This window comes from Chamaea fasciata, unplaced genomic scaffold (assembly GCF_029207755.1).
Source record: "Chamaea fasciata isolate MVZ Bird 193981 ecotype frontalis unplaced genomic scaffold, bChaFas1.0.hap1 SCAF_5, whole genome shotgun sequence".
NCBI lineage: Eukaryota > Metazoa > Chordata > Aves > Passeriformes > Sylviidae > Chamaea > Chamaea fasciata.
Window position 1 is genome coordinate 54,174,997 of NW_027094090.1, and position 17,459 is coordinate 54,192,455.

The window sequence follows — 17,459 nt, forward strand, 5'->3', positions numbered from 1 at the left end:
GTGGTTCTGCATCTCTGGTCCATGTACCCTTTCGAAGAATCAATTTTGGGCCAAATAAAGCCCCTGGTGATGAAGACACCTGACACACATAATTGCATAGGGAACAAGACATGCAGCCCACTTAAAACACTTAAGAGTGAAGCTTCCTTCTGGCACAGGGGAAATTAAAGTATCTCAAAATGGAATATCCTTAATTTTAACAGAAATTTTCTTTACCATCTTTGGTTAGTATTTGTTGCGGTTCAGGGTAAACAAGGTAAATGACAAAAATCCAGTGCACTGGATTTGTCAACTGCTCCAGTTTATCAACTGAATGCAGGAATTCTTCTGTGCTTTCATGTAAAATACAAAAGCCAGTGGGCATATTCTGTCTATAAGAAAGTTGCAATGTCTTTACTCACATTAGCAGAAAGAGTCCAGATGGGAGCCCAGAGAATTTTCACAAGCAGCATCATCACTGGAGTCAATGGTTTTTAGTTAATCTTTAATAAAATTACAGCACGGTAGCATCAGCAGCAATTTCACAACCAACTGTGTACTTGAATCTCTTTCAAAACTTCTGTCTTTTGATTTGGGCACTGAGCTAAGAAAAATGCAAAGATCCTGGGGAGAGTGGAAGGAAACAAAGCACTGATCAAAGGCAAATTAGATCAGCACAGAATCTGGGTCATTCCCAGGTCTAATGCAGAAAAACAGTGTGCAGAGAGTAGGCCTGGTATCTACATGGGTTGACTTTCTCTGCAGCAGAGCCCAGCCAGTGCTTTGTCAAACACATTGCACAGGGCAGCAAATGTGGTTTTTGTGCAAGAGTTGAGCCAGGCTGCCTCTGTGCTCTGTTCCTTTTTTTTTTGTCACAAGGTAATGGGGGAAGTGTTTGGTGCTGTCTCACTCACACGTGACCAGCATTTCCAAAGGAGTGGGGCAAGGAACTTGTGAAGATGTTCTGCTGACAAAACCACCACCTCAAGCATCAGATGCTGATCTTTGCCAATGTAAAAGATCAAGAAGGTCCTGGGAATAAAACATGTTTCTAAAGCATGTAGGCATCTCTGCACATTTCTGGCCTCAGTATTTTCCTTTTCCAGACAAGGTGGCCAACGGATAAGTGCTGGTTTGTCACCTCTAGTCTGGTGCCTACACTTCCCTGAGGGGAGAAAGGGTTAATTCAGAGTTATTTAAATCTCTTTGGTCAGTCTAGAGAGGTGTGACTGAGGTCTAGAGAGCTGTGACTGAGAACACAGAGTTTCACAGGCTTCTAGACCAAAGCAGCCAGGGCTCACACCTTCAAAAAGGGCACGTTTTGGCTGGACAGGCTCACTCAGTGAGACTGAGTAAAAGCTGCTGGCTGGAACAAACACCCTGCAGATCTATAGCACACTCAGTCCTTTCCCAGGAAAAGACAGAGCAGGTCTTTGGGTCGCATTTTGCATGTGGATATAGGGAAGAGGAAAGTTTATGAGAAAGTGAGGATGCTGGACATTGCCATAGGAGCTTTGGCTATTCCTGCCAAGTCCCCACAAGCTGACCCACACTGAAAAGCAGTGGAGACAGCCTGGGCTGGTCAGCTGAAAGCCAGCCAAGTCAGAGCTCAGTGAAAGCAGAGCATGGGGGAACTGAGGTCTCCACCCTTCCTTAAATATTAATATTCAAGCTGGAGCCTCTCCTGACAGATTGTTTCCCACCAAACTCCAGGATCCCTGTGCCTGTCGTAGTTTTCTCCCTTTTCCTAAGCCTCAGCCTCTCAGTCCTGGAGTCCTTCTCTGTAACCAGTGGTGTTACAATCTCTCCAACTACTGAGGAGTTTCTGGTGCAGCAGCTGTATTCCTGAAAGAGAAAACTATGAGGATTCTGGAGCCAGGCATGTTCTTTTCATAGAAACACCAGGAATAAATAACTCCATCCCTGCAGCTAAATGTGCATACCTGGACTGTGACACAACCTTCTTACCATTAGGTTGGCCTGTTAATATTCTCTCACTTATCAGTGCTAATTCCCAGGTTTAGTAAGTAAATTGACTTAAGATATATTCTCACAGCCAGATGAGCCAGCTGCACTCTCAGCAAACCACAAGACTGAAAGAAAACATCTGCTTGGGCACATGGGGCGCTCAGTACCTCTGTGTGAGCCTAAGGGATAAGGGAGGACATTTTTCAATTATTTTATTTTTAGGACTTCTAAGCATACACCTGTCTTGATTTTGTAAGGAGAAACTGTCTAGGAATCACTGAAGATACATTATGAAGACACAATATGTGAAGACATATTAATTAAAGAGATTTGAAGTGTTTCACGTTTAGCACCGACACAAAAACGTGTGGTTATTAGTCACTAATTTTCACACATCGGTGTAAACCAAAATTTAAGGGAGCCTGGCTGAAACATTGTTATCTTATTGCACAGCTCAGTTCTGGTGCTTTTTGGATGAACATTGCCATCAAGGAATTTTTAAAGCTGAGAAAACTGGGATTGTTCAGCCTGGAGAAGAGAAGGCTTTCAGGTGACCCACTGTGGCCTTGCAGTGCCTGAAGGGAGCCCACAGGAAAGATGGACAGAGGCTCTTGACAAGGGCCTGGAGCGACAGGACAAGGGGGAATGGCTTCACACTGACAGAGAGAGGTTCTAGATTGGAGATGAGGAAGAAATTCTTCCCTCTGAGGGTGGTGAGGCCCTGGCACAGGGTGCCCAGAGCAGCTGTGGCTGCCCCATCCCTGGCAGGGTCCAAGGCCAGACTGGATGGGGCTCGGAGCAAGCCGGGATAGTGGCAGCTGTCCCTGCCCATGGCAGGAGGGTTGGGACTGGATGATCTTGAAAATCCGTCCAAACCCAAAGCACTCTGTGACTGTTCAGGCAGTTAATAAAGCGCACAAGGCCGCTCGGGGCGCGCTGTCCCCACACAGCGCGGGGCGCCCCAGGAAAAGGCGGGGCCAGCGCCGCGGCGGGGCGGGGCGTGACGTCACGGGGCGGATCGGGACAGGCGCAGTTGAGCGCGGCCGTGACGTCACGGGGCGGGGCGCAGCTCGGTGTGTGACGTGCCGGGGCGGAGCGGGGCCGTGCCCGCGGGGCGTCGGGCAGCGATGGGGGCGCAGCTCAGCGTGGTGAGTGAGTGCCGGGGGGCGGCCGGGAGCGGGGTCCCTGCCTGCCCGACCCGCCTCCGCCCGCAGCGTCCCGGGGTGGCCCCGCTGTCTGCCGGGAGCCCCGCCGTCCCCCCGCGGCGCTGCGGAGGCTCCGGGGCCCCGCGGCTGCCGCGCCTGCGGCGGTGTTGGTGCCTGTGCTGACTGCTTGGCCGGGGGGTTTTGCCCTGCCGGCCCCAGATATCTGTGGTTGTTGTTGTTTCTGTTGTTGTTGCTGGGGGCCCGCGCTGTTGTTGCAGGGGGCTGTGGACGCTTGTGGCGTTTTCCTCCGCCGAAATAATTTCAGACTGTAGGAGCGTAGGTTTAGAGTGGCTGTGAGGAAGAAATTCTTCCCTGTGAGCGTGCGGAGGCCCTGGCACCGATCACCCGGAGTTGTGGCTGCCCCATCCCTGGCGTTGTGCAAGGCTAGATTGCGTGTGGCTCTGAGCAGCTTGGGATAGTGGAGGGTGCCTGCCCACGGTGTTGGAACAAGATGATCTTTAGAGTCGCTTGCAACACAAACCATTCCACAATTCCATCTACGATCATGCTTGCTGAGCAGTGGGTCTACAGCGCTGTCATCTCTGCTACGCATCGTTCCCCTCTTTTCTCGGCTGCCTGTTACGGCTCTTTGCTCCTGTGCTCCAGCACTGCTTTCTCTGGGTTTGTGAGAGGGGCACGATGGAGCTGGATTCAGCATGTGCTCTTTTGGGAGCAGCTGCTCATGAAGTGCATTCAGCAGAGGAGATGAGGCTAAAGCTGCAGAAGTGAAGAAATCCCGTTATCCTCTCGTTGGTTTCTGAAACAGACGAGAGGAATGTTTAACTTCAAAACCAGGGTTTTTGAGGCCGAGGGTACAAGGTTTCTCATGCCAAAGCAGGGTTTGGTTTGTGTGTTTGTAGGGCCGGGCAGTGCAGGGGTGTCGAGCCGTGAGCTGTGGACTGTGCTGTGCTCGCCACGCCCTGGCAGTGCAGTCTCCGTGGCTTTTCTCTTTGTTATCACACAGGGGCCTCTTTCCATTAATAAAAATTCCTGCTCAGTTACTAATTCTGCCTTGTCTGTTTGCAAAGATTTGTGCAGCTGGAAATGATGAGTCACAAGGTCCCCATTTAGTGGTTCCCAGGCCTTGTTGCTCTCTGCTGCAGGAGACCTGATGCTGTGCAGTTATCTTTATTAAAATCTTGGTCTGCCCTGTGGTGAGAGTATATGAGACACTTTTAACCCAGAGAATGCTTTTCTTAGCAAGCGTGACTTTTTGTAATCATTCAGCCTGCAGTTCTTCCCCTTTTTTTTCTGCACACCTGGTGATAAATCTGAGTAAGGGACTAAAATAGCTTTCTGAATTAGTGGATGTGCTGTTTCTTTCCAGGCCAAATCCCATGAGGCTTTTGCACTAATTGACCATGAATAACAAATTGCTTTCCACAAGGTTAACGCTGTGTTAAAATTATTTGTTATTGCCTGACAACAACAGCACTAACTTTTTGTTCATTTTAGATAGCCACATTTGGAAATGAATCTGTTTTAACTTATTAATGTCTCAATTGAAACACCTGCTGTAGAGTCAGCTTGCTATTGCCACCAGACCTCACTCACATGTTAATTTCTCTTTAAGGAGTTTTCTTGCTGCCCTGTCACCTTGAGCAACTTCCCTCCCTCTGCCCTTTTTTTGTGACTCAACAACAAAAGTTCTTCCCAGAGCTGCACTAATCTGGTGGATCTGTGAGAGTTAAGGAATAATTGTCCTGTAAACTTCAGCTTCTTCAGAAACAACCTGTATGGAGCTATTTCAGTATTCCCAAATAAAAGTGAAAAATGCAGTGTGTGTATGGCATGGTGTGCCCTCAGGCTGTACACGGTGATGATACATTTTAAACCTGTACAGCAGCATTTTAAGAAGAGAGAATTTACGCTGTCCCACAGTTCTCTTATTAATAATGTAGGAAGTTTTTATAACCTCCCGAGGGACTGTCACAGTTGTACAAATGCCCTTCTAAAATACTGTTCAGGTGCCTTTAAAATAAAATGAAAGTGAAAGCTTAGCAGGCAGACCTTTGAGCTTTTTTTTTTTTAATCCTGTAGTTATGCTTTTCCCTTCTCCTCTGTTGAAGTGTTGAATAATAAGTTACTGAGTCAGAGAGGATTTTTGTAAATAGTTGTGCAGTTTATTCTCCTTCCCCAATGTGAGGAGGGTGGTGTGGTGTCAGAGCGTAATTGTTCTGTCTTACAGGGCTTCAGATGTGGGGAAGATGATGGTCAAGGGACAAGAAGGGCTGTCCCTTGGTTGTGTCCTGCAGCTTAGCTGCTTTCCCAGGGAAGGGATGCTGCTCTGCATGCACAGGTCTGTGTGGTGGTGCAAGTGCCAGTGCCTGCAGCCCAGCTGTGAGCTGGAGGGTGTGTGCATGCTGCCAGCGCCCAGCAGCAGTGTGGCACAGCTGGCGAAGCCCTGCTCAGCTGCCGAGAGAGAGCGTGGCGTCTGTGGGCAAGTGCCAGAGCCCCAATTACAGGGTGGCCTGTGAGGGGGTCTGTGCAACAGTGGCCCCTGTGTGCAGATGGCAGCAGCTGGGGAGCCTGGAGGGTGTGCACATTCTGCCAGGGCAAAGCCAGCTGCTGGGGGATCCACCTCATACGTGTGTGCGTGTATGGAATTCCCACTCATGGACCTTCATCTCCATCGCTGGGGAGGGGAGCAGGATGAGCCCATCTGTGCTGTTTGTGTGTGTTTGGCTTGTTGATCAGTGTGGTCAGCCACGTGTTTAGGTTGGATATTAGGAAAAGGTTCTTTCTCCAAAGGAACTGGAACTCCCCAAGGAATGGTCACAGCCCCAAGCCTGACAGAGTGCAACAAACATTTGGACAATGTTCTCAGGCACAGGGTGGGATTGTTGGGGTGTCTTGTCCAGGGCCAGGGGTTGCACTGGATGATCCTGATAGGCTCCTCCCAACTCAGGATATTCTGTGATTCTCTGTGTATTAAGACACATGTGACACATGTGTCTGGCTGCTGGAGATTCCCTGGGGATTCAGAGGATCTGGAGCTGTGACAGCCTCACTTTGTGTCCAGCTACCAGTGTGGCAACCCCATGCTAGTGTGCAAGTACTGCAACACAGGAATGATGCCAGGTCTTCATAAAGCAAATATGTGGGTTTGGGATTTTTTTTTTTTTAATAATGCTTCCTCTTCCTGCTCAAATAAACATGTTCTTTTTGGTGGTTAGATTGCCATGGCATAGTACTCTATTCCTCGTCACCCAAATAACTCACTCTCATTCTGCATTTGTGTCTAATGCTGTTTCTGTGCTGCTGCAGTTGCGTCAGGTTGTGACATACCCAGTATGGCTGATCTACACCACCATCATGAGGCTCTTCAGGAATCCCCAGCCTGCAATTACCCTGAAGGACCCAGAAGTGAAGTATGCACTGAGGCTGATTGATAAGGAGGTAGGTGCACGTGCAGTGCTGAGCATGACCTCTCTGTGGGTGTTGTGAAATGCTTACAGCTCCTGAAGTCTTGGGTGGATACTTTTGTCTTGAGGAAAGGACTTCTTTATAAAAGCTTTTTGTGTGGTGCAACTGAGTTCTGCAGTCCTGCAAGCAGCTTGTTTCCAAACAGTTTAGAGTGAAGAATGCTGCTTAGAAATATCAAACTCGCAGTCACATGTGTCTCATGTTGTGGAGCACATCAGCAGAAATTCTCAAACCGTGCACCACTGGCTGGGCTAAGAAACACAAGTCCTGCTGTCAGGCAGAGGAGGCAGTGTAAATGTTCATAATGTTTGGAAAGTTATCAATTACTCTGAATCTGCACACAGGTATTGTTAAGTATCGTTAATTCTTAATCCTGCGGGATGCCAGACTTGTTTTGTTTTAGAAGTGAAATCACGAATGTTAAATCCCAATGACAGAGCTGACTGTTCTTTTGATTTCCCTCTTTCAGGAAGTTAGTCATGACACAAGAAGATTTCGATTTGCTCTCCCTTCCATGGAGCACGTTCTGGGTCTCCCTCTAGGTATGTTCCTTATGAAGAATCCAAGTGTTACTTGCATTATTTAGAGTATAGGAAATTTTGTGGGGTTTTTTTTCTCTATGTTTTGAATCTGGAATAGTGCTCATGTGGCCAGAGCTGTTACTGAGAGCTCTAGAAGATTATCCTCATGCTGTGAATAATCTGCAGGCTCTGAAATGCAGTGTACATGAGTGAACATCCAGCTTGTTTCTGTGGAGAGAGTTGGAACAAACACAGGTCTTCACTTGTACTTTTCCAGTCTCAGCTTTCCAGCATGTGTTATTCCTATGGGGCTGAATCTCTGCAGTCCCTTTCCGTGCCCTAAGGCACCACTCTCATCCACTTCTCCTCTAATACATGTGGTTTACCAGATGATCTACTCACTTCTGAGTTTCATGGAACTTTTGAATCACCCAGGGGTAGCTGTTTCCAAACGCCCTGCCACATGGCCTGGTGCCTTCCATAACAGCTTAGTGCCATTGTTTCCTCCTGCTTATATAAAGAGCATTTAATTGTGACTTGTGTTTAATAGGACTTTTACTTTAACAAGCTGCTGCAGTGATCCATGGCTCCCGTGCTTTGTGCTTGTTGTCAGCACCTTTTCCAGGTGTTAAGTTCCATCTTGTTTGGGGTGTTAAAAATCTCCTGATCTTTTTAGTAGCCATGAAAACAAAGCTCCTTTCCCTGGCTTGCCCTAAATGGACATTGAGGAGTGGTTTGCAGGGTGAGAATTGGGAAGCAGAGCTGAAAGCTGCAGAGGATGGAAAAGCAGCTGGGAGCAGCAGAGCTGCAGTTGGGTGGCAGATGCTGTTTAGTCCAGCACCAGCATTTGCCTTTTATCACCAAAAACACTGAAAGCTTCATTCTGAGGGAGAGGGTTGTATGTGGCCCCATGCAGAGGCTGCCAACTTACATCCTGTTAGGGTGGGCTAAAGCTCCAACAGGTGAGGCCATAAGGCACATTTTCTTTCTGGGAGGGGCACCTTTCCTGCTGTGTACCAGTTCTTGTGAGATGTGCCCCAGCACCAGCCCCGCTGTCCAGGCTGACAGGCTACAGTGGTCACTAGGGGTCTGTGCCTGCAGCCCCCCCTGCCCTAGAGGAGGAACAGGAGCTCCCTGCTGCAGCTCTCCCCAGGTCTGCCCTAGCAGGGTGTCTGTAGGCTTCGCTGGGAGGATTACTGGAATATGATGTCCATGTACAGCTTCAGGTGAGTTATGGTTGCTCATTCCCCAAGTCACCAGGTAGCACATCTTTCTTCACCTAGCACTTTGTAATCCTTCTGAAGTAAGGAATTAGCCATGCCTGAAAGGACAGCTGCTTCTGGAGCTAATGTAATATGGTCATTATGATCGTTTGCAAACCAGCTCCTGGTAAAATCCCCTTCTTTGTGTTCCCATAACAGGCAGAGGAGCTGTGCCGTCACTGGAGATGCTTTGTTCTGTTGACCTAATGGTGATTAGAAAAACCCAAACTCAAAACCTCCCCCTCCCCTCCTGATTAATCGTCTCTTGGGTGTCTTCAGAATGCTGGAATTTTATAGGAAAATCTTCTGTGGGATTTAGTTCTTTTCTTGTTTTTTCAGAAAAAAACGTGTAGACATTGAGAAGAGAAACTGCTGTAGAGAGCTCGGAGGATGTGTGACAGATGGAAATGTGGTTGCTGCATTCACATGTTAAGCTGGAGGAATAGCAGGGTTAGAAAAGTGCTGTGTCTAGGTAGCCTTAGCAAAGGCAGCTGGAGAGCTTCTGGAAGACATGAGGGATCTGTGGTCAAAGCAGGAAGAGTTACAAACTCAGTTTTAACTAAACTGTGGCAGTTTACAACTAATACATTAATAAAGATGTGTGAACAGCATTGGACCGTTTTCCCCTCCTGTGTCCCTTTCATTTGTCTGTACCGGAGGGACAAATCCCATCTTTTGAAAAATCTCAGGTACAGTTCAGGCTTTGGTAAATGTATATGCATGAACTTATGATTGACACACAAAATAAGCAGTGGAGTTGTCTGTCCTTCCAGGTAGATCTGTGCATGGCCCACAGCTTTGGCAAGGTGTTGCAGTATCAGGAAAGTAAGAAAGGAAGAAGTGATGCCCCAGAATAAGGTAGCTAGAGCTTTGAGGCTGAATTTCAGTTCATGCCAACTCAGCAGATCCACTGGAAAAAAAAAAATCTTTTGAAAGAAAACTAGGTTTTGGTTTTTTTTCTCTGCAACAGGGCAGCACATCTACCTGTCTGCACGGATTGATGGAGCGCTGGTTGTCAGACCTTACACTCCAGTTTCCAGTGATGATGACAAGGGCTTTGTGGATCTTGTTGTCAAGGTGAGAATGTCACACTCTGTTCCCAGGCTGGGCATCTTGTGAGCCACCTTTGCAGTGCATTTATGTGAAGTTTGGTGTGCTGGCTTCTCTTGAGGAATGTGCCATTACCTACAGTCCACATGGCATTTTGCAGGCTCTTCTTTAATGAGGATGCCTCATGAGATGCTGCATCATTTTCCACCCTCTGTACAGACCTGCCGATGTTCATACGCTTTTTAATTCTTCTGGGATAAGGAATTAACCCTGCCTGAATGGGCAGCTGCTTCTGAAGTTAATGGAATTTGGTCATTATGATCACTGAGAGTGGTGATCATAATCGTTAATGATCCAGGCAGTGGAAATGTTTGATTTAATCGGTAAGAATGGGATTTTAACTCTTGTGATAATGTATTTTCATTTTTCCTCTTGGTTGCTAGACTACCTATCTTTTAAAGCTGCTAGAAATCTAAAATATGAATATCTGCACCGGATTTCCTCTTAGAATTTTGCTCTTTGGAATCACAGTGTTTTGGGGTTTTTCTTACTTTTTCTAGCCCCTTTTAAACTTGGGTGTAAATTGTGGTGATTAGTATCAATATTTTCTGTGTTGCAGAACTACAGTGGAGAAATCACCGGTCTCTGTCCAAAAACTGGGGCAGGAGTGGCATTTTGAACATTTGTCAGTCAGACATTGGATTTCTTTATGGAGTAATTGCGTGCTTTGCATGAGGAGTATTTGTTCCTACAAATTTGAAGGGCAATGCTCTTCTCTGAGCTGTTGGATTGAATTACTTCATCACTGTTTTTAACAGGTCTACTTCAGAGGTGTCCATCCCAAGTTTCCTGATGGGGGGAAGATGTCTCAGTACTTGGACAGCCTGAAAATAGGGGACACTATTGACTTCAGAGGACCAAGTGGCCTCCTTGTGTACAAAGGAAAAGGCAAGACTGCTTTGGAAGATAGAATTTACTCATAGTAAACAGTACAGCAGAAATATCTTATTACTATAGAAGTGCTTTTTATTGATGCTGTTCTCAAGTTAGGAATGGGTATTTTCCATGCTTATATGGACATAGTTTCTACACTGACAAAAACACTGGGTATTTGCACTGTCCACTGCTAATTTCCCAAGTAAAAATGAACTTTATGAGTAGGCATTACTTTTATGTCGGTGTAAAATATCTCATGTTAGTATAATGCAGCCACAAATGTGTCACAAAAACCTTCTGGCAGTTTTGTGTGAAGCAGAACTCTGACACGTGGTTTTCCAGGGCTTTGTATGTAGCATTCATGTTATCCTGGATGAAGAGAGCTGTGTCTACAACGCATTTTGGGGAGTTTCAGGCTCTGTTGTGCTTGGCTGAAATGGGCCAATTGTCTCAAAAAGAGAAAAATTTTAAAAACCCACCATGCTGCATATTTTATGTTTTCCCTTAAAATAAACTGCTCAGGGGAAATAAACTTTCTGAGCAGATTAATTCCTTAGTGTAGAACTGTTTCCAGGATCTGAGTTTGTGCATGTCACTGGGGGTATGGGATGTGAGTAGATTGAAGTAGAGGGGGTGTGTATATAGGCTGTGGTCAGGGATAAGTCATAACCCATGTCAGTGTCTGATGTTACCACCTCATGTCTTAAAATCATCTTTCATGATTGCTTTAATTCAGGACATCTTCACCTTTTCTTTTCTCTGGGAGGGAGGGTGACAGGGCTGAAATGAAGTCAATTTAGCAGGATGTGCTGGAAAGGGATAACAGGAGGTGTTTCCTGACTGCCTCAGTGTTTTCCATCTCTTTCTCTCTTCAGGCAAGTTTGATATTCGGCCAGAAAAGAAAGCTGAACCAGTTACCAAGACAGTGAAATATGTGGGGATGATTGCAGGGGGGACTGGTAGGTATCTGTAAGGATTCATCTGTGGTTTCTGACAGCTGGTAGATGCATTTGCTCACATTTTCCCACTTGTCCCTTCTTTTACTCCCCATCCTCACATCACTGACCTGCCTCTTTCTTCCAGGGATAACACCTATGCTGCAGATCATTCGAGCTATCATAAAGGACAAAGATGACCCCACCATTTGCCAGCTGCTGTTTGCTAATCAGGTAATTCTGTCCTTTTTTTCTGTTTGTAGTATTTTACTTGCATAGCAGGACTCCACTCAGCAAAGGAAATCACAGAGATACAAACCCTGAGGGGAGAAGTGAACCGAAATGTTGTAAACCTCCCATATAAAAGCACTGTGATAAATTGAGGGTTTAGCATTAATACAGAAACATTTGCTAATGTTTGCCTTCCTGTGACTCATTGCTCTGTTTCTAATCCAGTTTATGAATGTTAAAGCCCTGCATTCCATTGTGCAAGTTGTTAATGTTTTGGGCAGACTTTCAGAGCTGTCTTTCTTAGTGGAAACATGAAAGGGGTGGACATTTGTCTCCTCCAGCAATTTTAACTTCCCAGCTTTGCAGCAGTGTTTGTCTGTGGAATCTTTCTCTCTGAGGCCATCTTGGGTGAGGCTAAAACTAACTGTGATCTCCAGCAGGTCCCTCAGTTACAGAGCCATGACTCTTCTTGGCTGTGTTTTAATTTCCATCCCCTCTGTCAGTTTTTTGCGTGCTCCTCTTACTCCTTGAGGTGTGGCATCCTGCATGCTGGCCAGAGTGAAGCTCTCTCATCCATGGAGTCCTTGCAAGAGAGATTTCTTGGATAACCCAGATGTTGGGGTGCTGCTGGGCAACACCCCTTCTTTGCCTGATGTTCTTCTGCTGTGAATCTTTCTGCTTTTTAATTTCTCCCTCTAATGAATATTTGTGTCTGGATTATGAGTCATTATTTGTGGTAAGCTTCACTTCATGCTTGTGGGTTTTAGCTTCTTTAAGATTCTCCTCTATTTTTCTTCTCGTATCCAGTTGTGTGCTCATTTCATTTGTGCCATATCTAGGCCTACAACAAAGATGCAGAGAGACTCTTGGCAAGGGTCTGGAGTGACAGGACTAGGGGGAATGGCTTCACACTGACAGAGAGGAGGTTTAGATGGGATATGAGGAAGAAATTGTTCCCTGTGAGGGTGCTGAGGCCCTGGCACAGGTTGCCCAGAGAAGCCGTGACTGCCCTGGGTCCCTGGACATGTCCAAGGCCAGGCTGGATGGGGCTTGGAGCAACCTGGGGGATGGAACTGGATGGGCTTTAAGGTCGCTTCCAACCCAGGCAGTTCTGTGATACCTGAGTTGTAACCTGAGGTTTTTCTGCCCAGGAGCTGTGATCCAAGTGCTGAGATTCCCTGTTCTGAGGAGCCCTGCCAGTGCTCTCTGCTGCTGGCTGTAGCCCTTGGGTGTGGCATAAAGTGCAGTGGTATCAGGGCAGGACGGCCAGGATTTGCTAGGAATGATTCAGAATGGCTGTCACAGGGCTGGAGCTGCTTTAGTAGCATGGGAAACCCACTGCAGCTAGGAGGGAGAGTTCCCTGGGGAACAGTTCCCTGCCTGTTAGCAACAGCCTATGGAAACATCAGTCCCTGCCTTTAAAGAGTCCTTGCACCCAGTAACTCCACAAATAGAAAGCAGTTTTAAAAAATATTTTAAAGTGTTTCAAACAATGTACGTGATCTCTGGCACACTTCTGAGTTGACCAGAGCCGCTAGGAGTTTTTCTGGAGCACCCAAGCTGCAGATCCAGGAATAGCACCTTCTCTGGAATAGCTGCTGCACGTTCCTCCTTATCCCCACTAAGTTATGGACTTAGTGGTGACCTCTGTGCCAAATTGCTATGGCTGCAGGGGATGGCAGCATTTTCAGTCCCTACCCTTTTCCTTCCTGCCCAGACTGCAGCTGCTGTTAGGGAAATAAGGCTTTCCTTTGGCCTTCAGTGATGCTGCATCAGGGAGGAGCCAAACTTGATACCCTGAGTTATGTTTATTGTTCCAACCAGAACTTGAGACCCTTTTGGTTGTTCATTCCACATGCTTTTTAAAAGCCAAGCAGTCTCCATATGGCAGTGCAGATGATACTTGAATTGGCAAAGGTGAAAAAACTGGCATTTCCCTGTCTGGATCCAGCCTGTCTGGATGGCACAGTGTGAAGGGGTAGGGAGATATTTCTGTGCAGTCACGATTAGTTTCTTGATGTAATAGTGCTAAAAAGGGCTTTATTCTTCCCTGATTAAGTGATGGTTCTGCTTTGTATTATTTTTAAAGGGAAGGCATTGCATGGTCAGGATTTGGGAAAGTTATAAGTTTTTTATTAGCTCTGCCACAGGCTAGGCAGGGAAATAACTTGGGTTTGGTCTCTTCAGCCTTTAAAATGGAGTTGAATCATCTCTTCCATCTCTCAGGGCTGTGCAGTAGCTGCTGCTCTGTGGCCATCTGAGGTCTGCACTCAGATGCAGGGTGTGATCATTGTTTTCCTTGTCCTGCAGACTGAGAAGGATATCCTGTTACGGTCCGAACTCGATGAGATCCAGGCACAGAATCCTGGTCGCTTCAAGTGTTGGTACACACTGGACACGGCACCTGAAAGTAAGACCTGAAGGGCCACTTCATGTGAAACTCCTGAGTATTAATGTGCTTTACAGGAGATACGCCATGTCGTGTGTATTTCTGAGCTTCATGATTCATTTCTTGCTTAGTGAGTGTCTGAGTGCATCTGGTGACATCATTCTCCATGCAGGGATGCACACAAGCTCAGGTGTAAGCAGAGGAGGATTTCCAAAGCTCACCTCAGGCCAGTGGCAGTGCAGTGTTCCTCCCATGGCTACACCTGAATATTTACCATTGTCTCCTGTGGAGGGTGGCCTTCTTTTCTCCTTCCCCACAGACATAAATATAACATGTTATCCTTGTTTGGAGCCTGCCCTGAGGCAGCTGCAGTGCCAGAGGCACTCTGTAGCTCACAGGCACAGGTCCCTGCCTGAGCTTGCTGAACAAGCTTGAGGAAGAGAAGGCTAAACAGTGTCAATCCTTATGGTTTTCATTTCTTACCATTCCTTGTCATGCTCACCCACGTCAGGAGAAATTCACACTCATATTCAGTGGGTGTTTGGGGCAGAGGAGGAAAAGCCATATGCCTCCTCATCCTTGTGACCAAGAATACACCTCTGTGACACTGCGGGAAGGGTCTTGCCCTCCCCACCGTCTGTTGCTGTTGTGTCATCCACTGCAATTAGTGTTCTCCTGGAATTTCTGATTGCTGTTCCTTCTTTGGGGAAATTGTGAACTAATCTTAGCAGTTGGGATAAAAGTTCCTGCTTGGACCTCCTCAAGACTGTTCTGCAGACTTTCACTGTCATATATGAAACCTGACCAAAACTGGGATTAAAAAAAAAGTGTCAGTCTTATGGTGCCCAAAAATTGGGTCAGCAGCAGCAAAAGTTTGTTCTGCATCCAGGGCTGGGGGATGTGATGGTTAAACCTGAACCCTAGTAAAACTGACTGTTACTGTAAGTGTTCCAACTGGGAACGACTTCATCAGCAGGATTTCTCCTTTCTAAAGTGACTTGTATCTCTCTTTTCTCCTTTTAACCTCATTCCCCTTCCCCTACTTCCATTTTTTTAAACAGATTGGGATTACAGCCAAGGATTTGTGAACCAAGACATGATCAGAGACCATCTGCCCCCACCTCAGAATGATGTTCTGATCCTCATGTGTGGACCTCCTCCAATGATCCAGTATGCTTGCATTCCCAACCTGGACAAACTGGGCTATGCCAGGGACATGAGGTTCTCCTTCTAAACACGACTGTTATTCAGGGATCTTGTGTAGAAGGGTAGGAAAAAAAAACATTTAATGGGGAACAGGACAAAGTTACAGAGGTGACTGATGCACAGTGCTGGGAAAATACATTTACATTAAAAATGCTTCATATTTTCAGACTCTCTGGCAAGTAAGACACGTAACTGTGCTAAACCTGTGTGTGGAGAGGTGGTGATGCCTCGTGCTCTGTGTTGTGTGCCCCATGTCCAGGGAGGACAGTGCAGCTGCTCAGGGCAGCACACACTCATTTATGCTTTTTCTTAGTGCTGTAATCAAGTGGCAGTAATATCCTACTTCCTAACACTGTGCATACCCAGGATTTTATTCAGTATGAACTATGAAAACAATGAAAAGTGTTGGATTGTTCACCTTGCTTATGCCAAATTGTAATCCTTACAGAGCTCTGAGGGCCAGGAGTGTTTGCCTGGTATCCATAACCTTTGCAACATCAGTTTAAAGATGCTTGAGTTGAAGGATGCCAATTAACCACTTATCACTCGTTAATCAAAACAGAGAGGTAGGCAGTGATAAAAAATGGGTTTCCTTTGTATTTTGGAATAGCCTCTCTTAAGTGCAAACACTTTTCCATCTGGTCACAGTTCTCATCCCTGGGCAATGAAAGAAACTACGGAAGGTGGCTTTGGGTACTGTTCCACAAGTTCCTTGAATTTTTTGCTTGATAATGTGTGGGATACTGAAAAAAAAAATCTTAATTTTGTATTTACTCCTAAGTACTGGGCGATAGCATAGGAGTACAAAAGCAGTTCTTCTGCATGTCCTGTGCAGTAAAAAAAATGCTGGGTGAAAACTGGATGAGGTTTTCTTGTTAATTGTTTCCCAGAGATGGATTTGGACTGATGGGAGCCCAGGTTTTGTTGCTAGGGGGGTTTGGCAGGCAGCCCTGCTCTGGGTGCAGTAGCACTCAATCACCTCCGTGTCTTGACCAGGCTTTGCTTGGTAAGGATGCGTGGGAACAGCCTTAAATCACCAAACTGACAGCAAATTCAAGTGTCTCACTGAGTCTAAAACTGTTTCCTAGAAGCTGTTTATTACAGCTTCAATTTTTATTTTCTTTTTTTTTAATATCCTTTTTTTACAGCAGCCTTTTACCTAGTTTTTAGGACACAGCAGGCATCTTGCATGCCCAACCTTCTGCTTTTGACCAGCAGAGATGCTGCTGAGGTTAGAGGTGTCCTGCAAGAAGTCCAGGAAACTAAAAACCTTGTTCTGGTGATAACATCAGAGTAACTGAAAGGATATTTAGTCATGTTTGAAGTACTGTGGGTGCTGAGGTAGCTACAGGTGTCAATGTACAATAGCAATTTTTAAAGATTGGGTTGGACTCTGAAGTTATAACTCACTGTGTTTTCTTTTGTGCCCGTACAACAGGTGGGTACTGTGTATTTAAAAGGTTCATTTTTCAGCAAGTATTAAAAGGCAAAGATACTACAGTTAATTTAAGGAACCTCAACTAGATAATATTGTTATTAATTTTATCAATTTGACGTTTGCCTCAAGTCTTGAATTTTTGATGTGTGCTTATGAAACTTGTTCTTTATTACCGTGCTCCAAAGTTGAAATACTACTCAATTTTTCAAGTTTTAGTCCCTTTTTTGAAAGGCAAAAATCAGAATTATGAGACATGATCTTGCTGCTGGTCTGTATCACTGTGGGATATGCATAGATTTTTTTCATTATTGTATTTGACAAGGTCATTCCCATCCTTTTTTATCCTGAATAAAGTTTTGGAAAGCTGAGTTTCATGAGAACTGATTAATATTTTGATTATTCTGAACTTGGAATTTCCCTTGGCACCAAAATCAGTGGGTAAACCCAGCATGTCCTCCAAGGGCCATAAGATCCATGATATCCAATCCCCAGTTCCCTCAGGATTTGTTCATTGAAACTTTTCAGGGTTAATTTAGCAAACTTTAAGTTTTGCCAATTTCACGATCACAACAACAAGAAGTCTGTGAAACTTAACTAAAGCTGGCTAAAACTGGTCCCTGCTGATGACTAATTAAAACAACTCTTTAAAAAGAGGTAGGATAATAAAATAATTCCTGGCTTTCCAGCACTAAAAATGCAGTACTAGAGGGTTCTGTTGTCCCAAGGGTTTGGGGGATATTTGGCAAAAATACATGGTGGCCCAGGTTGGACTGGGCTTTTAACACTCCCTGGATTCACAGGATTGGGCATTCCAGCGTGCACTGCACAGGTTTTTTCAGGGAAATCCCTCGATCCCCAAATCCATGAGAGTTGAAAGCAAAAAACCCTGGGAGTTGAAGGCAACAGGATGTTT

The 17,459-nt window shown here is 45.8% G+C and overlaps 1 protein-coding gene across 1 annotated transcript; it reads left to right on the forward strand.

Moving 5' to 3' along the window:
* The first annotated feature begins 3,024 nt into the window (after positions 1-3,024).
* LOC136289692 (NADH-cytochrome b5 reductase 3-like) lies at positions 3,025-16,914 on the forward strand. Its single transcript, XM_066183723.1, has 9 exons — positions 3,025-3,095; positions 6,420-6,551; positions 7,048-7,120; positions 9,332-9,438; positions 10,230-10,359; positions 11,223-11,306; positions 11,431-11,516; positions 13,824-13,923; positions 14,964-16,914. Exons 1-9 carry the CDS (start codon positions 3,075-3,077, stop codon positions 15,134-15,136), a joined length of 906 nt encoding a protein of 301 aa, XP_066039820.1. The 5' UTR covers positions 3,025-3,074; the 3' UTR covers positions 15,137-16,914.
* The last annotated feature ends 545 nt before the right edge of the window (positions 16,915-17,459 follow it).